Source organism: Ambystoma mexicanum, chromosome 4p (genome assembly GCF_040938575.1).
Source record: "Ambystoma mexicanum isolate Mex_15411 chromosome 4p, UKY_AmexF1_1, whole genome shotgun sequence".
In the NCBI taxonomy this organism is placed as follows: Eukaryota; Metazoa; Chordata; class Amphibia; order Caudata; family Ambystomatidae; genus Ambystoma; species Ambystoma mexicanum.
This window is the reverse complement of record NC_090927.1, coordinates 103,101,412-103,123,723: the sequence shown is the minus strand read 5'-3', so window position 1 is coordinate 103,123,723 and position 22,312 is coordinate 103,101,412. Positions and strand designations below refer to the sequence as shown.

At 44.4% G+C, this 22,312-nt stretch overlaps 1 protein-coding gene across 6 annotated transcripts in view; it reads right to left on the bottom strand.

The window, feature by feature from the left end:
• Positions 1–22,312, bottom strand: part of NRBP1 (nuclear receptor binding protein 1) — a 1,221,009-nt gene that overhangs the window by 1,026,501 nt on the left and 172,196 nt on the right. For all 6 annotated transcript variants that reach the window (XM_069605466.1, XM_069605470.1, XM_069605464.1 and 3 more), the window contains exons 4-5: positions 14,769–14,870; positions 13,093–13,223 (exon numbers count right to left, since the gene is read on the bottom strand). In XM_069605466.1, coding sequence (XP_069461567.1) covers positions 13,093–13,223; positions 14,769–14,870 — 233 coding nt within the window. The remainder of the gene's footprint in view (positions 1–13,092; positions 13,224–14,768; positions 14,871–22,312) is intronic.

Sequence of the window (22,312 nt, the reverse complement as noted above, 5' to 3'; positions counted from 1 at the left end):
GTGGCCGCCTGCACCACCAAACTCTCCAGAGTGGGGTGCCTGGTCAAGTAGCAGGGGTCGCTACTGGCTGGACGGTATTTTCGCGACAAGGACCTGCCCACCGCCGGGACACTCTCCGGAGCAGTCCAAGCCGCCGCCACCCTTCTCCGTAGAGCCATATGAAACGGCAGTACCGGGTCAGTTGGGGGACCAACATCAAGGATGTCCGTGAGATCATCCTGCACAAACTCCCCTGCGGGAGCAGACCATCCCAAGTACTCGGAAACCCTAGCCATAAGGCGCTGGTACTAGGAATCGGAATGAGAGCCAGGCTCAGGCCTACAAAACTCCACCTCCGGAGAGGTGTCCAGTTCACTGGCATCATGCAGTGACTGTCTCAAATCGTCAAACTGACTATGGCCCGAGACCATTTCATCTGGAACCTGACTAGGAACCAGGCCATCAGAATCCTCATCCACCTCCGAAATATATTCCAGGTGGCGAAAAGAAGGCACCCGAGAGTGCTTGCTCTTAACCAGAGCCTTCCTAGGGGGTTCCCCCGTGCCACAGGGTACCTCCGACACCCCGGCCTCGAAAGGTGTTGAGTGAACCGGCGCCGAGAGAACAGGCATCAGCGCCGAGAGGATAGGCGCCGACGTCAGATGCAGCGCCGCCAGCATAGACGGCGTTGACACAGTCCTCGAAGCCGGAGCTCCGAGCGTGTCCTTCGACGACCTGAGTGTCGACGGCTTCAACGACTTCCTCGGAGCCTCGAGAAAGCCTGTCGACGCCCTCCACGCCTCAGACGTCGATGTCTTCCTCGAAGACATCACAGGTGCACACGGTCTCGAACGCGTCGAGGACCGGACCTGGAACGGGTAGGTCGAGAACAAGTCCCCTTGTCCGAACGGGACCTCTCCCGTGACTCGTGCCGACCACTCTTGCGAGCGGTGCGTCTTGACCTCTCACGGCCGACCCCACTCGGGTGCGCGGACGGCTTAGTACCCTGCGACTCGAGAATCGCCAGCATTTTCTTCCCGAAGGAAGCCCATTCCTCCGGCGTCGCACGGCTGGTGGGGTAAGCGACGTGCCGGGCAGAGTCCTCAGAAGAGGACCTGGAAGACGACCGCTGTCGGCGCTTCCGAGAATGCCTCGAAGAGGCCGAGGAGTTGCGAGACCGACTCCTAGAAGGAGACCCACGAGACTTCCAACGATTACGCAGAGAGTCACCTCTCGAATCATCCGTCGAAAGCCCCGCAGACTTCGACTTTCGGGGCTTGGACACCCGACCTACCGACAACTTCTTCTTACGTTCCCGTAAGGCTTTGGACTTGAGCGAATGGCAGTCGATACAGTCATCCGTGTCGTGGGCCTCCCCGAGGCACCAGAGGCAGGCGTCGTGCGAGTGTCACCGACATCTTGGACCCACACTCCCTGCACTTCTTGAAGCCCGGACACGGGGTCGAAGACAAAGTAGAAGATAACTTCACACGAAGGATTTTCACACAAAAACGAACAGGTTCGAAGAACCAAGAAGAACAGAACTCCAAAGAGTCGAGGCGTTAACTGAGATTCACGAAGCAACACGTTTGCGGAAAAAACAGAACTGAGGCTACGGGTGTCGTGCGTCCTACTTATCACATCGGATGACGTCGGAGGAGGTCCTCGACGACGGCGCATCGACGCAGGACGCAGAAAAAAGTTTCCGAAGCAGCACAGCTGTGGTGATTACCTGTCAGATATGGAATACGTCGGAGGACCCAATCCCCTCGAAAGAAGCATTTCTTGACGAGAGCATTTACTTGTGGCACTAGCTTGAGATTGTCCATCAGAACCCCCCTCGTTTTTTTGTTTTAACAATCGGCGAGGGTGCTGGGGTTGTCCCGAGTTCCCTTGGCCAAGGGATTAAGTGGTTTTCTCCGCCATTTTTTATGACGATTATTATTATTTATGTTTTGCCTGGGTTGGTTTTGAGGCAGTTGGCATTCATCCAGTTAAATACATCGCAGAGGCAGTTTTTAACTGTTGAACTGGTTTCCAGATTGCCTTGTATTTTGTAGTTTGTGTATCGTCGTCGTATTTGTAGTAGGTAAGGCCGTGGCTTTTGATGATTCTGATAAGTAGATATAGGTAGATGTTGAATTGTGGGGGGGGGGGGGAAGAAGTATGATCCTTGTGGTACTACGCAGGTGGAATCTCTCGGGTTGGATTTGAAGGGTTTCCTCCAAACAGTTTACGATCCGTTTTATGAAAAATTTGATCCATAGTAGGGCGGTGTCTGCTATTCCAAGTCCTTCCAATCTTGTTATGAGGGTGTCGTGGTTTTCTGTGTCGAATGCTACCGATAGGTCTAGGAGTATCAAGGCAGTACTGTTTTTTGGAGTCTGCGTTCATTTTTAGATCGTCCCATATTGAGAGGAGAGCCGATTCCGTTCCTCTCAGTTCTGAAGCCAACTTGTGCCTAGTCCAGTAGGCCGTGCTCTTAATTGAATTCTTGGGTCTTTTTGTATATGCAAGTTTCGAGCAGCTTGGCTGTGTACGGGATGTTGGAGATGGGTCTATAGTTTGAAAGGTCCTCTACGGTTCCCGCTGTATCCTTAGTAGTGGCCTGATGTATGCAGTTTTGAAGGCTTGTGGCACTTTCCCAGTTCAAAGGTTGAGGACGTTCCTGTGATATTCCATGGGTGCTCCTTGTTTAAGAATTGATTTGTACATGTCTGGTGGGCAGGGGTCTTCGGGAGACCCCGAGTTAATGCTTTCCTCCACCAGTTCGACTAATGTCTCCATTGTTATTCCTGGAAAGCTTTGTAGTTTGTTCGGGTGTTCTTCCAGAGTGTAGGTGGGGATCGTGGTCAGATCAGGAGGTCTGCTTAGTAAGGTTTGTTGGATGCTGGTGATTTTGTTTTTGAAGTGGTCTGCAAGGTCATTGCATAGTTTCATGGACGGAGTTGGTGAGTTCCATCCCAGCGGATTTTTTAATTCATTTAGGATTTTGAAGAGCTCTTTTTGGGTGTTTGGTGCTTCAAAGATTTGGTTGTTGTAGTGTTTCCTCTTAGCTTTTTGTTTTTCTTTTTGTATGCACTGTTGTGTTGTAGGAATTTCAGCTTGTTCGCAGCGTTGTTTTGTTTTCTCCAATCAAGTTCTAGTCTTCGGTTTTTCCTTTTCATGGTGCTAAGTAGTGGGGTGAACGATTTTGTCATTGAAAGGCTTTTCTTTGGCGATGTGGTCTATATTAGTTATCAGCCCTGCAGATAACGTGGGTATCCTTTTTACGCATGTAATTATTGAAAATACACATGATTCAATGTTCTGTGTACCGTGTACGCTTTGATTTATTCATTAAAACATACTTTCCACCACTAGATGGCACTGCGGCATGTCTTTTGTCAGCAGCATAGCCTTTCTTACACATGGTGAATTTCCAACTGAAAGACCAAATCTGTGACAGCTAAGCGAGCAACACAAAGCAAGCACCCTTTAAAAATGTGTTCATATCCATAACATCTAATAGCTTGATATGCTAAAAAGTAAAGTTTGCTTTGATGTCCTAAGTTGAATATTCTTTAATAACCATACATTTTAAAGCACTGAAAATGAAGTGGGTAAATCCAGGATGTTTTGCCTTTTGCATCTTCTAGTTTTCCATGCTGGATTTGGAAAATAAGGTACAGTGATATTATGTTGACATTAGGATTTACATGTTATGATGCTTTACTATGCAAGTAAACTCTATAGGACATTATTGTAGGTCTTGACACCCAAAACTAAAAGTCTTGTTCCAAGTAAAGCGCGGAAGAAGGTGGCCATGCCCAAACTGAAAAAAAACAGGTTAAAATCCCTTCTTCGCTGTTTAGCTCAAGTGTGTGATGCTGGGCAAATAATGTACTCATTCTGGCTTCAATTGCAAAAATTGGAGTGCATACAAGTTTACACCATTACAAAAAGTTTTAATAAGTGCAGGGACACATTGGTCTATACTGGTGCTCCTCTGCTAGTGGCTCCAATACTGCTGCATAGAATTGCATTATTGCTGCACTGGCCCTCCCCCATTCTTGTAACACTGGATGTGACAGGCAGACAGTGTCACCAGCCAGTCAGTGCACCAGAGATTCTAGTATAGCGGACTGTGGTAGAACCAACATTACATTTTCTCCGCTGTTGCTCCCAGCCACTGAAGTTGCTTGGGCCGTCCATAGTACTGCCCCACACTCTGCAATGCCCGGTTATGCTAACATATTGAGTTTTGCATTGCACACCATCTGCCATTTTCACACTTTGTAGGACCTTCAGGTTCTGCAAGAAGTGGGTGTTTCAAACTCAAAGGAGAGAGCAGTTAACTGATTGTAACATTGAAGCTGCACTAGAATATTCTTATTACAATGAGTAATGAAGTTAGATGCCCCTACACAAGTAAGTTTGCCATGCCTCCACAGTCTCTGAAGTTAGTGTCTCTCCCAACATTTGAAGGGTTAGCCCCAGCCTACATTTTAGCCTAGGTGCACCCCTGGATGTGTACACTTGCCTTTGATAGGCAAGGAGGTGAGGGAAGTCTTTCCCCCAAACTGGCAGTGTTAAGGTGTTACTGTGTGCGCTTTAAAATATACTATTCAATAGTTGTTCCCCACACCAGACCATGGGAGGAGTTGGGTAGAACAGTGGGGGCAGAGCCTCCAAGTTTGCCCTGCCCATTTTCTGAAGTGGCCCCTCCCATCACGACTTAATTCCCCCTCCTGCCCCCAAAAAATTTAGGTTTCGTTGTGCCCCTGCATGGGAGAGGGGTCAGGTAGGTCGGCTTACTCTCACAAGCCACCAGCCACCCCCACCTCTCCCCTCAAAGTGCTGAAATAAAGGGGCGGGAGCCAACACATGTGCAATTATTCCTTTACTTGCTGCCTGTTGTAAACCTGCTCTGTAATGTAGAATTCATAAAGTTATGCTGGCTGTAGTAAGACGTGCGCTTGCTGTTGGGCTATACCACGAATGGGCCATTACCCCATGCAGTGATGAACGGTTCCATTAGCCTGAACTGAATATATTTGCCAATAGCACATGCAGGGAGGCCATGTGCCACTGGCACATGCAGAAAAGAGATGCTCAGTTAGCATGTGCAGAGAGGAGATGTGCTGCTGCATGTGTACTGAGGCTATGCCAATAACCGGTCGAAAGGGAGTATGTGTTCTTACATAGCGCTTTTAGCCAAATTCCTTCTACTTTTAAGCACTGTGGTAACGGTCATTATCCCACTTCGAATGGTACTCCATTTATTACAGCAAAACAGAGCAGAATGCCAGGGGAGCACTGTTGGGCATTGTGGTGGGGGCTGGCGAGGACTTCGAGTCAGGCTGAATAAGGAAAGGGGAGGGGGAAAATCGGGTACATTTGGCCAGAATACATTTTGTCAATTTCCAGCAATGATAGTAACTTGTGTGAACGGTCATTCTTCATTATTGCATTTCTTGTAAGAAGCAACTCCTCTGCGGTCTTTCCTCTGTGCCATACCCATTAAAGTCACGTAATTGGAACTTGGGAAGTGCAGGCCGTCCTCCTGCCCAGTAGCTTTCCACCCTTTCTTTGGATGCAACGTTTTAGCCTGTGCAGAAGGGAGCCCTGCCGTTAAGACTGGCAGAGAGGAGATGTGCCGTTATAGCATGGGCAGTGGAGATGCTAAGTTAGCACTCGCAGAGAAGAAATGTCCCCATAATACGTACTTAGTAAAGATGTGTCATTTGCACGTGTCATGGAACAGAAGGGCAATTAGCATGCAGAGCCGAGATGTGCTATTAGCATCTGCATATACAGGATGTGGAGTTTACACATGCTAACTGCACATCCTGTCGCTGTACAGGACGTGCAGTTAGTACGTGCAGGGATGGGATGTGCAGTTCGCATGTGCAGAGAGGATACGTCCCATTAGCATGTGCGTAGAAGGCATGTTAGCATGCACATCTCCTCTGTGCACATGCACGCTGTTACACATGTACAGAGAGTTGTCCCACTAGTATGTGCGCAGAGAAGATGCACCATTAGCAGACGAGAAGAGATGTGCCAATAGCATGAGCATAGAAGAGATTGGAGGTCACTATGGGTAGAGATATGCCTTGTCAACGTGTGCAAATATCAGTCTTGCTAAACAGAACGTGTTCTATCAATACGTGAAAACAATGTGCGCCATTAACAGATGCATAGAGATGTGCTGTTAGCATTCGCACAGTGTAAAGGTGCAATTTACACATGCAAATGACACAAATTTGCTCTTCAAATGCTAACAGCACATCTCTGAAAATGCTGAAAGTAGATGTGCCTTTACCATGTGCACAGAGTGTGTGGCGTACTCGTTAGTATGTGTGATGAGGAGATGCCTAGCTAGCATGTTCAGGGAGGATATATGCCATTATCAAGTGGAGTGATGTGCTGTTACTATGTGCCCAGACGGGATCTGCCGTTTGCATGTGGAGTGAAGGGCTCTGCACAAGCCAGACAACTTTGATCGACAACGCTTTTGGTCTGAGTCTGATTTTACGTATGCATTGGGTGTATGTGTTGGATACGTATTACTCTTTCAGAGGACAAAACTCATTTTTACTCTCTTGAAATTGCATTTACTCTCTAAAATCATGCGTAAAATACTCCCACCTCAAAATACTATCTGGAGCACTGGTAGTTATAATCCAGGAATGCAGCAGGGCTACTTTTAAAAGTTGGGTGTGGTTTGCGGAGCTCCAGGAGTTTAATTAGGTTGGCGTTTTTGCTGGTTCTCCAGTTTTTCATGGTGTTCAGTGTTTTGTCTGGTTGACTGTTTATTGGAGTGTTAATTTTGATTGCGAATGGGATGATGAGGTGGCCGCTCCAGAGTATTTGAATTGGGGGTGCCGTCGTAAGGAGTGGATTGTTTGCGAAGATTGCGTCAAGTGTATGCCCTGCCGAGTGGGTTGCTCCTTTGACTAGTTGTTGCAGATTCACTGCTGCTAATTAGCGGATTAGCGATTTTTGAATGGTCGTGGCAATTGTGATTTAAAGATTGTTGGGAGGGCTAGACTGCTGGGGGGAATTCTCAGAAATGTGCTCATTCCATTCACCTTAGAGACCCCCAGCAACTTTGCTGGATTTTGAGGGCTTGATTTTTTTCTCTTCCTGGAGCGAGAGCCTTTTTTCCCCCACTCATGTATTTTAATGTGCGTTTTACTCTCGTGTTCTTTGATTATGGGGTTTTAGATCACTCCATAGGCATTATCTTTTCATTGTTGTGTCACACAGCACCTTCAGACTTCCCAAGATTTAAATACCTTCTCTGGGATGAACTACTGTTCCCCAGAGACTAATGTTAAATTGACTTTACTAGTCTTTTTAAATTCACAGACGACCACACACTATCCTCCTATAGAGTGCTGGAGAGGTTACTTAGTATCCCCTAGGTCTAAAACACTCTTGTAGCTATCAAAAGCTACCCTTTCCTATTGAAATAGCTAGTGGCAGTGTTTTTTTTTTTTTTTTTTTTTTAAAAAGGAACTACCTTGATTTTTCCCAACCACAAACACTGGTTGCTAAAAATCGGGCCCGTCATGTTTTTCAATATGGCGCCCAAGACCCCTCTGTAAAAACAGACTCCGGTCCTCTTTTTTTGCCGTTTTTGTGGAAAGGTCCTTCTGGTGTTTAACTGCGCACCAAACCAGGTTTGGTCCCTTTGTTCATGAGCCTTTGGCGGGCTTCAGGACTGAAGTGGGGGAGGTGCCCGAAACTCCCTGTGCTCAGTCTCCTAGGAGACCCAAAGACACTCTGCCGTGATTGGCTGGCTGACTGTTCGGCAAGGACAGCCACCCTGCTGGGTGAGTGACAGCTAGGCTGGAATGAAAGGGAGAAAACTGTTTAAAAGGTGAGTCTCTTGGCTTGGAAGGCAGAGTCGGCCACTGGAACGAAAGAACCAAAGACGAGCTGGAAGAGGACGGCTGCTGCAACGACTGGACCGTTCGTTTGCCCGGTGAAGCCCTGCTACAAATCCGAATTGCCAGAACTCCTTTCGACAGAAGCTCCTTTAAGGACGGCTTCTTCCTTTGAGTTGGTGGGACCAATCAGCTCAGAATACACCTGGATACCATTCTCAAGGATGGTTAAGGTTTAGCCAGGGAGAGGGAAACCAGTTTGCGTCTTCAGGTAACGGCCATTCGAACCGAAGTGACTCCATTTTGTTCGCTCCGACGACGATCCCGCGCAGTGCCGGAGTCAGCCCCCCCCCACCCCCCCAGACGTCCTCCCTCTTGTCCCCACGACTGATCTCAGGAACAGTGAGATCTGCAGGAACCAATGTCTTCCGCTGCATCTTTTTGCCTCACATTAAGGTACTGTGCCATCCGGTTGAGCTATCCCAACTGTCGCAGCGGTTAAAGTTTGTGAAACTTTCCCAACTTGCAGGCCTATTCAGCTTGTAATCTAGCAGATTATTCTTTTTCGTCTAAACTACTTCTGAGAACTTTTACAAAGACTGCTCGATTTGTTACCAGAACTGATCTGTCCCATCCAAGAACACTAGACTATTGACTTTGGCCTGGCCTATTGAATTGAACTGACCCTCATGGTACACTGAACCTTTGCATTGTCTAACAGAAGTGTGTTCTAATCCATTGTACAAACTTCTGTCTTTCTATTTCCACTGAAAGTAATTGAACTGCCATTTGGCTCCTTTTTCCAGGGAAGCGCAAACTGTCTACAACTTAGAGCGTGTTGGTGTTTCATATTAAGTTGATTTCTTCTAGTGAATGTTTTCTAAATGATTGTGTAAATAAATGTATAAGTATTTTTTTCCAAAAAACCTTGCGTGCAAGTGTCTACTTGAACCACTGTGATTGTGATACTTCTGTGTAACTTCAACTACTGCTCACATTCCCTCTTGGGATAAGCCTGGCTGCTCAGCTCGCTACCAAAGAGTGTGTGGTACAGACTTATAACAAACATTGTTTTTTGCTTACACGTGTAGTCCTAATTGTGTGTGGTGTTCCCAGAGGGTACTGCATGCAATTCTGCCCAACACTGGTGTAAAGCGGCGAGGATAAAGTATAGTTGTTACATTGAGTGTGCTACTCTTAGCTTTGTTCAAAATAACCTTCACAAGGCTAAGCTCCACTAGAGAATCAATCGTTTCATAATGCCCAATATGGATAACTACAAACAGGAGGCCCTAGTCATTCTTACAGTAGAGCAACTGAAAGAAATGTGTAAAGTTAGGAACCTTGCTGTTAAAGGAAACAAAAATGAATTGAAAAATTGTTGGAACACCAAAGATTGAAAAATTGGGTTGTAACTCCCAATGTCTCACAAAATGTGGATACTCTTGAGGAAAATGATGCAGAGTCTAACCCTAATATTGTTGAAGAGGCAGATGAGTCAGAGGAGTCTCAGGATGTGAGCCCCACTGCCCCTCTACCTGCTCTTGGGCCTCAACCTTTAGCTAAAGGGACCCTACCAAGTACAGTAATGAGTCCAGAATTTGTCTCTTGAAAAGATGAGGCTAGAGTTAGAATTCAAAGGGCTCCAAATGCAAACTGAAAACATCAAGAACTCAAGCTTGGAGAAATGGAATTGAATCATGCCCTTGAAACGAAGAAATTGTCTCTTGAAAATGGTTCTCCCTAGAGTCTAGGTCTTCCAGTCCTAAGAGACCTTGCAAGCCTAAAGAAGCTGTGAGTATTTATTTGTATCACGGGACCTAAACCTAAGGTAAGTGGGTGCTGGAAAACGTACCAAGTTATAAAAAGAAATAAGGTACATACATATTTACATGAAGGATAGGTACAGTAATATCGGAAGGGCCGACCTAGGTTACAATATACATACAAGTACAGATTCAAGCAGTCATAGTGACAGGTCGACTGGGTTACAAATTAGTCTGAGCCTGTAAGGCAGGAACGTATACATACATAATGACAATAGTCTGAATTGGTCTGACCAACTGAGGCTGGTGCTGGTGGGATGGGTGCTGCAGGCTACTTGGCCAAGCAGGGGTTGTTATGCAAGATCACTGTAAGGCTGAGTTGAGACTTGATATTTTGGATTGGTTGGCTGTTTTTGAGTATAACTATGGGATTCAGGGTTTCACAGGGAATCAGTGGATTCCTTGGCTTTTGTCTAGGCTTCCCCAGGTTGCAACTGATGCTGTAATAGAGGAACCTGAAAGAATGGAGTATAAAAATGTGAAGCTAGCTTTAATAGCTAGATTTGGGAAAACTCCTTCCCAGTACCTTAAGAGGTTTAGGACCCTCGAAAAGCATGATGGTACCCCTTTAGGCTACCTAGGTGTGTGAACGTTTGAAGAACTTAGATGGTTGGGGTAAAGGGTTACAGAGTTAACACTTTTGAAGGAATGACAAATCTATTTTTGTTAGATTCTATGTTTGATGCCTGCTCTCCTGAGCTGAGACAGCATTTGGCTGACCCCAAGGAAGTGGATTCAAAGTATCCAGCAAAGGCTGCTGACTTGTGGGTTGCCAACAAGGCTACAACAATTCTGGGGCAGCTCAGAAGGAGAGAAAGCAGCACAAGAAAGATGTAAAAGAGAATTCTAATACCTCCAATCCAAAAGAGGGCCCCAAACATAAGGGTAAGCCATAAGGGAAACCGAATAAGGCTAGTGAAACCTCTAGTGCCAAACCAGAGGGAGGTCACCAAAAACCCTCATTTGTCAAGACATTTGGAAAATGTTATGCTTGCGGGTCTACTGACCATGTGAAAGGGGATCACAGATGCAAGAGTAAACCTTCGGGCATCTACACTGTCTCCTTAACCTTCTCCCCAGAGGAAGATGTTCAAATGGGAAGTGGGAACTTTCACCTACTGGCTGAAGACCCCATTGGAGTTTCTGCCAGTGTTTTAGTATCCCTGGGTCTGGGGGAACAACAAAACTTGGAGGTCTACAATTTCATCCCAGACAATACAAAGGAATATTATAGAGACAGTGTACTTGTAAATGGTCAGGAGACACTGGGGCCAGCATTCCTGTAGCGGATGAATCTTTTTTCAAGGCTGAGGATGTTGCTAAGGCACCCAAAAGCCTCACTAAGCTTGCTGGAGACCCTGTTTAAATGCGTCCACAATTATCAGCTTTCCTCCAGTGCAACAACAGGATTGTCAAGACACCCGCTAGTGTGCAGAGTGCCACCTTAACAATTTCTTCTAGAGCAATACATTCTTCACATGCAATATATCTGCTAATCTACAACATTTCTTCTGAGCGCAACACATGCGTTAACCTACCCAATATCTTCTACCACTAAATCAATCGAAGTGTGACACCTTTCCTGCCCCCAGAATGCATCGAAGTGCAGCGCCATTGCTACCCTCAAATTACAGCTAGGTGCAATGCATTTTCTACCCCCAGAATCCAACGAAGTCCAAAACATTCCCTACAAGCCAAAAATCCAAAGTGCAATACATTTCCTGCCCACACAAAGCAAGGTGTGACATTTCCTACCCCAAAAATAAGCTTAAATGCAATACATTTCCTACTCCCACAATCCATCAAAGTGCAATGCACAGATAACTCCCAATACATCTGACTATCTAGGCGGTGCAGCAGGAATCTACATAGTGTTATAATATGATGGTGTTACTGAAGGAAGGAGTGGCAGGGTTTTAATTGAGCACAGTAATGGATGTGTTCACCGCCCATGCCACCTTACCTTAGTTGTTGCAGTAGGGTGCTTTGCTGGTCATCCATGGGCAAACAGGCACAAGCTGGGGGATGGGATGCCCAGAGAGGAGCTGCCCCCCACTGTTGCCCTTTGCTGGCAGTCCAGGCAGCGGGCTGCCTAGGTGGAGCTACTGAAAATGAGTGTTCCGGTCACGTGGGGTAGGTGGGAAAACCAATGGGAAGCCAAGGAAAGCAGTCTCAGAACCGAGAACCACCGAGAAAGCAAAACTAAAAGCCACAAAAGGAAAATGCTAAAAATGAATCTGGGAGCGCAGATTAGCCGCAGCAGACACTCACCCAGGGATCGCTGCAGTCAAATGGTATAGAAGAAAAACTATTTTTTAGTCTCTTCTACACATGGCATGTTATATGGTCAGTTTGCAGATGGCGATAATCCTCGCTGTTCATGCCCACTACCACCCTTCCCCAACATTTAGCTTATTTCCTTGTGCTGTTAAACCACCATGGATGAAATACTTCATTTTTCTGAGGGTCATCACCCAGGGCTGAATTGGCAGTGTCCAACAATCTCTCAACGTAGGAAAGGACTAGATGGGAAACAATTACACCTCTGATAATCTAGGTCTATTGTTAAAAACCATCACATCGGGACAACTGCAGAGGAAAAAAAATGTACCTTTTAAAAAAAAAAGGCAAAATGAGAAACAGAGCAAAAGCTAAAATCCACTTGCCGTAGACATTTAAGAGAAGTGTACACAATACTGGATGCTAAAAGTCACTAAAAACAAATACAAGTTATTCTTTGAAATAAAATTACAAAATTAGATAAAACGTATTCTGTACATAAAAGTGCATACAACATCTAAAATCGAAAGGAAACAATGCTTTTTCTCAAGAATACACCACATATGAAATTATAAAAACATAGTAAGCTATTGTGTGGTTGCAAATTGAATGACTGGAAAGTGAGAAACAATGGAATTAAAAACTAAAAACCACGATAAACAGGGTCTCATTCATGTAACGGATCGGTTTTACCATAGTTTGTAAAGTTTCTCTTTACCCTCAGCAGGGCCAGTGACGTGCATCCAACTGCAACCCCCCTCCCCCCCATCTACACACTTGGATACTCCGAGGTTCTACAGAGTAATGTTACTGGCTGCTGACAATATCTTTTCCTGCTCCCATTGCCTTCCTGTACGGCCTCTAAGATTTCTTTTTTATCCACAAACATTTTATGTTGGGACTTGCAGGCCCACATTGATGTCAATATTATGAAATTACAGCAGCTTTCTTTTGTTCACCTTTCCACCCAACCGAACTCCTGCACGCTCTAGTTAGTCCAACAGCAACCCTCTCACTCATGTTTTGTTGCCCCTGACCACTACCAGAAAAAGATGCGGGTTTGTCAGTATTGGTTTGCCATGGCCCAGAGCAAACAACTAAATTCAGGAAACAGTCAAAGTAGGAGTTACCTGAGAGCTGAAAGGATCTGGGTACACCATCGTTTCCACGCCTTCTCGTTCATGGTTTTGTGGTTCTTCTTTGTCTTTTTCAAGAACTGTTTCAAGCTACCAGAAGACATGTACTCTGTAATGAAGATGACCTAAAAGGGAAACAGTAACTTCAGCAAAAAGAAATGGTTCAACAACACCTCCAAACTCTGCTTTCAACACGTTACACCTCAAATCAAATGACTACATACATACTTCAATCTGAGTTGACCATTAACTGACTGCTAACCACATCCCCACGCCATTACCTCTTCCCCTCCCCAGCACACCCCTCCTGCCCCAATAAACCCAGACTGCTACAACCAAAACTGTTCCAGCTGTGGCCCCTAAGACTTTGGGGGCACAGACACCTGCTACCCTCCTCCGGGACCAGACGCATGAGTGCCTAAAAATGTGCTCTAGACACTAGCAAGCATTAACTGACCTATGGCAAGGACAAATAAAATGGTGGGCTGTGTGCTAGTGACTTTAGGCCTAGCTAGAATAAAAGGGTGAATATGAAGCGTTTTATTTCATTGTGTAGAGAAACTACCCTTCATTTTACTTCTACCCCCCATTGCATAGAACAATTGCATGGTCCCCAGGAACACAATGGATTATAGTTTTGACAAACATGCAATGTGACTACCTTAACCAAACCAGTCACCCCCCCCCTGTCCTTGCAATCATCTGCCCAAGAAACGGCAAGGTGTTTACCTGCATGCAGTGAACTCCTTTTTGAGGTAACCAAAAAGGCACTTTCAGAAATGAAACTACATTCAGATTTATTTTTTCTACATTTAAATACAATTGAAATTACCTGGGCAAGGCTTAAAGTAAAAAATTAGGCTGTTGTAACCTGAACAGGAGCTCCAGGCAGATAACTGCCCTAAAGAAGTAAACATTCTCACCTTCTAAGGCATCCAACTCTATCATACTAATCCCCACCGCTTAACTGGTAAAGGTGAACTAATAGCAAGTACTATTACCTAGACTGTGCACACAAACCCCTTGACAAAACCTAATCTTACACCTAAAAGGGAGCCCCTCAGCCACTGAACGGGTTAATCGAACAACCCCAACGCCAGCAGAAAGACTAGTGTTCTAGCAGACAGACTAAACGTCTTACAACAGAAATATACACTTAGTGGATATAATTGAAAGATGCATGAGAAATATGTAATTCTGATTAACCCCACAACCGAGGAAGAATTTCGAAGAAATGCATAGTCTGTTGAAACAGAAGTCTGTAAAATAATCAAGCATAAACTTAACTGGAGGCTCTGCTCATGCCCCTTATTTTCCATGTGGGATATGCCACACTCACCTTCTGCAGCGGGGGCTTGATCCAACTAAAAGAAACAGACCCTCTTCACGTCAGACCTCAGATAGACCTGGTGTAGCTATGCTCAAGAGTCATGAGCATAGCTACACCAGCAGCAACCCAAGCAACATTAACCTTAAGAATTGGAAGAGCTACAAAAACATTGCCATTCAATTAAATTTCAAATGATCATTGTGAACATGACATAACTGCCCTTTCCCCAACAAAGACTAAACACTATTTCACATTGCATTATTACATCAGCTTGGTTTTGTCAAATTACATTAAAACAAACAGAAAATGGGGTCAGACAAAACCTCACTTGCTATCTTACCCTGGCTTTGTTTTCCTTCACATCTGCCCAATATTTGTGAAACTTCACAATATTGAGGTGCTCCAGTTGGATGAGGTTATCAAAGACCGCTCTCACCTTCTCCTGGGAAAAGAAAATGCAAACATGACCGTGTTGAAGTAAACGTAAGGGAATCACACAAAACAGCATTGTCAGCTTAAGAGGAATTTGATAACGCACAGGAAAGCCACACAACCAACTACAATGAAATAGTTTTACCCAAAGGTTTGTGCAATCCACTTGCAATAAGGAAAAAAGTTGTATACATGTAATTTTATCTTCTACAGCATGGGTACCTTACCTAGAGGCACTCTATGTTCTGGAGTACCTTGCCTCAGACAACACACAACCTGAGGGACTATGATACGGACATCTTTGCAATTCAGAACGAAAATGAATCCACGGGGAGTGTCACGGAGAGGGGACTGGGAGGGGGGGGGGGGTGCATTCCTCCTGTGAGAATGACAGAGGCTCTATGCATTACCACCTATCCAGTTAATGTCGGAGTTTTGCACAAGCAGAAACCATGAGCTGCCACCTTGTTTTAATTACTCCAAATTGGCCCAAGGGGGATCTGGTTTTCAGACCTCGCGGTGCAGAAAAAGACAATGGATCCTGCCATAGTAGGCCTTGGTGCTTACCATAAAGTTCCAGAATATGCACTTTTGTACAGACACCGGTTTGAACCCTATTCCGTAAGACATACCAAGAGTATGGAGGGAAAGGGACGTGAAGCAAGAGGACATTACTTTCTTCTACAGCATGGGTACCTTAACTTTTGTGTTCTATAGTGGACTTCGCCTCAGACAATGCACACTATATATTGGGATATTGGGGCGATTATTATTTCAACAGCTCTCGGGTGAGGGGTGCAAAAGCAACCATTTTAAAGGCAAGAAAGGGATCCAACCGAAAAACAGACAAAACGGTATATGGATAACAAGCTAGGTCACCAGACAATTTGATTTAACAGGTTAAATGTATGGGTGGTATCTTTCAGATAGGCCGGGATTTGAGTAATTTTTTGATTGACCTAGCTTTTACATAGCTACTTTGGATGTGAAATCCTTACACACTTCAATACAACTTCATTTGGCCCTATACACAATCGACTTTAAGTATAGCACTTTCTTTGCCTCTTATATGACCCATGTGCAATTAATCCAAAGTTTTCTAGATTTTACTCTAAATCATAATCAGTTTATTTTCAAATTGAGAATACTATTCCCAAACCAGTGGCATAGCCACGTGAGTGAAATATGCCGCTTCGCTTGCTAACTTGTTCATGGCTTACTTTGAGCATAAATACATTTTCTCTGAACATGGCTTTTCCCCAGGAAATTCACCTGTAGAAACGCTATACAGATGATGTGCTCTTAGTCTGGAACGGCACACCAGAGAAATTCCAACTTTTTCTGCAATATCTGAATTCCAACAATTGTGGCATAGAGTTCATGGGTCAAATACATGCCTCACATATTGTCTTCTTAGACTTGGACTTATCGATTGTACAGAATACTTAGTAGTCCAGCACCCACAGAAAACAAACAGCAGCCAACTCTATTTTGCACGCAAAAAGCTGCCATCAAAACCGTTATTGCCAATATCCCAAAAGGGGAATTTTTTCGTGCTCGACACAATCATTTCCAAGCGGAGACGTTTAAATTAAAATCAGGTTTCAGGAAAGAGGGTACCCAGCATATGTAATTGGACGAGCACAGCGAGATACACGAGATTTAGATCAGGCAGCTATTTTTCAAAAAGAGCCCGCACTCCAACAGCCATTTTTCAGATCAGGTGACTTTTATAACAACCTACTCCAGTGATAGTGTTCAAATTTATTGCATGCTCAAAAAACACTGGCATATGCTTTAATTAGACAATGACGTTACACAGTATATATCAGATCGACCCAAGTTACCTACTTGGTACATATACACCAAATTACCTACTTTGTGAAATAAACAGAGCCCTTCTTTCCTGAGACCAAAACATTTACATTGGCTTCATAATACTTTTTCTGACTTCCACCATTGTGGCTCCTATAAATTCTGCAAATTTGCACCATCACCTACCAAAACTTTTACATGCCATGTGAAATTACAGATTTTAAGTATGTGTGTACAAAGGTATATGTTGGCAGTACCCTCCGGATTGGAATTCGGCAATCAGGACATTAAACTGCCTTTGGCTACTCACTGGCAGACTCATCAACTGGACAATGACCATGATATTCGCTTCGTTGGTTTACGATTGATGAAACATCCCAGAGGAGGGGATCGCCAATTACGTTTGCATCAGCAAGAGGCACGAATTATATGCAAATTACGATGTCTCAAACTTGGATTAAACAAAGAACATGAACTTAATTTTTTTTGTATTTTGTAATCAGGGTTTAAGAGTTACATCCCTTTTGGTATTCATAGCACTTGTATCAATCTTTCAGGCACCGGGTTTTGCCAACTTCTTGATGTATAAATTCGTTGGTGGGATTTCACCTTTAGATGTTATCTAATTGTTCTCACTTGCACTACTATTGTGGTATAACAGGCACTTGTTTAATCAATTGCAGCGAAAAGCTTCCTGCAGGACTGTACATCTATGCTAGAAATCACTTTGGAAAAAACTATTTTTTCCAATTATATTGACGTTGCCTCTGTACCCAAGAGAACTGCGAGTATAACTTTACAAAAAATTCTATCACTTGTACCATCATTGCTGTAGAACAGGCACTGCAGTTTAAATAAGCCACAAGGTTTTAATTTCCACATGAATAAGCCCTGCAGGTTTTAGTGGTCAACCTTATTTCTGTCACTCAGTACACAGGGCTACTTTATCCATTTCTTGGACATTACACACATCTATAAGAGAATGGACCCGATACACTATTTATCATGTGATTACACATGTTACTACTCTCATGACCTAGACTTATGTATATGTGAAGTGCTGACACTACTTGCCAACCCTTTGGCTGAACAGTGACGTACGTGAGCATCTAGGCGCTGACTGGGAGCAGTTGCATATATTTCCGGATGAGTGATTTTCAATGCTGGTTCGCTGTTCCAGCATATTGACAGGCTTCAGTGATTTGGGGAGTTGCTAAAGAGTGTTTTCTTTCTGTTTGTCAGGATCATTAAATATTTGCAAGCATTGGCTCACTATTTTGGAACTCGCGCCGCTGAGGCCTGTCCTTTGTCGCACCCGAAAAAGGGATTCGAGGTGAGTGGCATGGTTTAAGACCAAATTCTTGCAGTTACATTGACATATTCTCATGGGCCCACGTTTTGCAGAGAAAAAGACGACAAATGACCCCTTTCCTCGATTTTCCAATAGTTTTTTTGGTTTTTAATTGCAAATATTGAAATGCATTTGGCAGTGCCCTTTATGATAACACGTGTTTCGATGATCCCATAGTCTTTTTCAAATCAGGGCCAATGGTGCTAGTTCGAACATGTACTCTTTTGGTCTTTTTCTTAATTTCACGGGTTAAATCCCAGCCCCAATGCTGCTAGTTTGAAAGTGTAAACTTCAGTTCTTTACTTTGAAATCACCGGTTAAATCCCTCCTGTCATGGTCTCTTGAATGTAATATCCCTTTGCGCCTAAGCAGCCACCCGCACTGGGGGTGGGTGCTCTGTACTCCTTCCGTCACTGTGCGCCTCGCTGCTCCCTATGCATATTTCTCAGTGGTTTAGGACCACGTGACCTAATGACTAATTAGAGGCATATGTTGAGTGATTTTGTGGTAGTAAGCAGGGTCTTCTTCCTTTGTTTAGTACCATCAATGCTGAAATGAATTATTTTCAGCGCTTTCCTGCTGCACGGTCATGATTGGAAAATGGAATAGCAGTGAAGCACAAGTATTAAACACGGCCAGTGTAAGCAACTTTTGCATCACACATTTAGCGCAGGATTGGTTTCAAGATAAATTGGTAAGCACCCGTGACACGATTGAATAGTTTGTAGCATGAACTTTCAGGATAAAATGTAACCGATCGGTGGTATTCTTTTTCTTTCCCTATATTTAGTTCACAAACTGGTTTTTAACCGGCTCGAATGTCACATCTGGATTTTTCATTATAATCCATTTTAGTTCGCCACTGTGTGAGAACAGGAACTTTCATCAAGCCAACAATTTGTAAAGCATTATCTTGGGTATAGCAACACTCGCAATACCAACATACTGTTATCAGAGTTCATAGTAAGCAGTGATGTATTGCGTTCTGATAACTGGGCACCTGAGGCAGATTAACCCTTACATCCTTCAATTTTCTGCGTAGAATGTGTTTTTTTGTTTTTCATGAATCAATCACTACTCGATAAATGGCATGGGGTTGAAATAGTAATCAGTAGTACACCATGTTTCGATAGTTTATAGTGCAAATGTTATCTTATGAACACGGACTGAAGATCAATAGATTAATATGCATTTCTTTGTTTTTCTCTTCCCCTCTTTTCCCTGTGCTTTGACGTTTCATCAGAATGAACACTTGGCATTTGTTTCAATTCAAGGGCTTGTATAATGTGTGTTTAGTTGCATCATATTTTAGGAAGCAGTAATACAAATGTTGCAGGCATGTAACAATATTAGTACAATGCAAATTGTATTTGTTGGTTGAATCAATTTCAGTACTCGGACAACTTAATTAGTGCATGCCCTGAGGAGGACCCGATAGCAAGTCGAAACACGTGTTGGCACTTTTCACAATTTCTTTGATGTAAGGCATCAATATGACATTTGAGGCATTTTTCATAGAACCAATTTTATAGGCATATTGTTTGTTGTACTGTGCTAACCTAAGAGTAGCATAGCATTACCCTTGACTCAGTGTGGAACAAAGTCCCCAAAGGTGGTTATCTAACCATCTGTCCCAAATTACTACCAAGTTCAATAAATGTTGACACTGTTCATCACTAAATCTTTTACGTGTAAGCATAGTTTGTCTGCAAATATATGCGAGTAGTTTTTCTGCGTGGGCTGGAGAATCCCTTTTTCATACCCAGAGTGAGTATGCATAGCTATGCGAGACCCTGTGCATTTGAGTATCAGTAGATTCTTAACTGATTTGCTGGTGGATTACCGAGGACTACTGCAATGCAGGGCCGGGTTTCCGCATACTGGCTGAACCCCAGGTTGTTTGTCCTTGCCCTCACTTAACCATGCTAGAAATCCTACCTGGGCTTTCCTCGCCCTGGTCTACGTTGCTGCCTGGACTGGCTGTCCCATGCTGGGGCTATTTAATGCAAAATCCTCCTGCACCGAAGTGCCTCTAGGTACGAGCTCCATGGCCTGAAGAGCAGTGGATTCCAAAAGTGCTTCATCTCAGTTTCGAACCAACCACCCTTCATTACCCATGTTGTGGGATGGTTCTTTGTGGGCTGGGTTCCCAGCCTTGGCACTCCACATACCTGGATTTCCTAGGTTGAGTTACTCAGTCTTCTTGGCTTCTCGGTCACTGTTGCTGCTTCTGACTGGTGGTTCTCCCTCCTGGGAAAATCGATTATTCTTTGCATCTGTCTGTGTGGCAGCAGGTCAAGGTTCGAGTGTCTGGGTACTGGGTCTTTGGCCCATCCCTGTGCAAGAAACCCTATAGTCATTGATTTTGCCTTCAATTTCTGAGCAGTCTTCAATTGGTGCCATAAGTACTTGCCTCGGGGCCTTCAGATTCTTTTGAATCACTGTTGGGGGTTATGGTTCCTGTAGTAGTAGGATGTTGCAGACCTTCCGAGTCCCCATCGACTTGGGTTGCCACAGATCCTCCTTTGCTTCCATCCTTTTTTGGCTAACTGAGTCTCTACCCTAGACCTGGAGCTCTTCAAGTGGGTGTCTTCTGGTGTTGCCTGGGGTGTCAAAACTGCAGCTTGCCCATTCATTTGGTCATGTTAATTCCCATGTGTATGTTTTTACAAACCCATCTCTGCTTCACATTTCAATCCAGTTTATTTGGAACATTTCCCGTTAACTTTAGTCATAAAAGTGGCACAATACAATCCTCCTAAAACCATATAAAATCACATCCTTACGAATAAATGCCTAAAAATGCTCTTTAGTTTAGGTCGAATATTAGGTGTCTGTCAAAGCACCAAGGCACTCTAATTCGGTCTCCCCTTCATCGCATCTAAACTAGACATCTGTGACTCGGGCAACCTAGCCCTTTTGCTCCTCCTTGACATCTCCATTGGCTCTGATCTCGTCAACCATGGCATCCTATGCCAGAACCCTGTATCCAAGGACTACTTCTCCCCAGAAGCTGCCAACTGGATAAAATCCTTTGAGCGACTGCACATCCAAGGTTTTCTCTGGAGAAGCTGCTGCAGACCCCCATGCCTGTTCTCTACGGCTTCCCCCAAGGTTCGACCATCTGGACAATCACTGCATCCCATATACCAACTTTGCTGACGATACTCATACTTTTAAAAATGTTTTATTAATTTCAATAACAAGGTACACAACAAAAAAAAAAAAGACAGTGGTCCAGTGAATAAACCCTCTTTCCATAATTCTCAGAAATTCCTCTGTTCTCAGCCACAGTTACACACAGTAGTCCATTCTTATATCAACATATCAGATGATCAAATATAGTAACACGTGTCCCCCCCCCCCCCTATCTGCTGGCCTCTGCCCACCGCATCAGCAGTTGTGCAGCCAACATACATTTACAAGATCTCCTCTCCAGAGTCTAACACAGTTTCTTGGGCTTGAGCAATAAGATACTATTCATATGGACACATATCCCAGGGTCTGGCACTGATGCACCAGTCTACCGGACTCCAGTTCCATCTCACTACAATAGAGAATGTTCTCCACTGTTACACCTCAGGGCCTTGTGGTCTACCCTACACCATTGCCACTCATCTCTTAGCTAAAATTAAGTGCAACCCTGCTAGTCTCCTCACTCGTCCCGGAATCAGCTTTGTAGAACCCAGCAGGGTGGGCTCCGGTAATATAGTTCCACCCTCACCCCTACAATATCACTCAATGTCACAAAGACCTGTTCACAAAATCTTAACCCTGGAGGAGAGCTCCATGCTACATGTTTGAAATCAGCTGGTGCAGCGGCACATCTGGTGCACCCATCTGAGGTGTCTGGAAAGAATCTATGCAACAGAGCAGGAGTATAGTAAAGTTGGTGTAGGTATTTAAAGAGCATCATCTTAGACTATTGAGGACTATACCTTCCTCGTTTGTCCATAACAGTAAGCCCATACCTCCTCTGATATAGCATTCCCCAATGAGTTTTCCCACTTCTTCCGGGCTGCGTCTGCCCATCCCACTTGGGTGCCCTGTAGTCTGCTGTAAAGAATGGACACATTCCTACTGGTATCCACCCTTTCCAGCATCCCACCCAATTTAGGGGCCACCTCCTGTTCCTTGGGAAAGGTGGGTAATAGATCTTTCAGGGATTCTCTCAATCAGAAATATAAAAAAGAGATGCGATAGTTCCCTTAATACTCATCCCTTCCACCATTACAAATTGTCCCTCCGACTCTAGGTCCTGGAAAACAAGAAATACCCAATAGTTG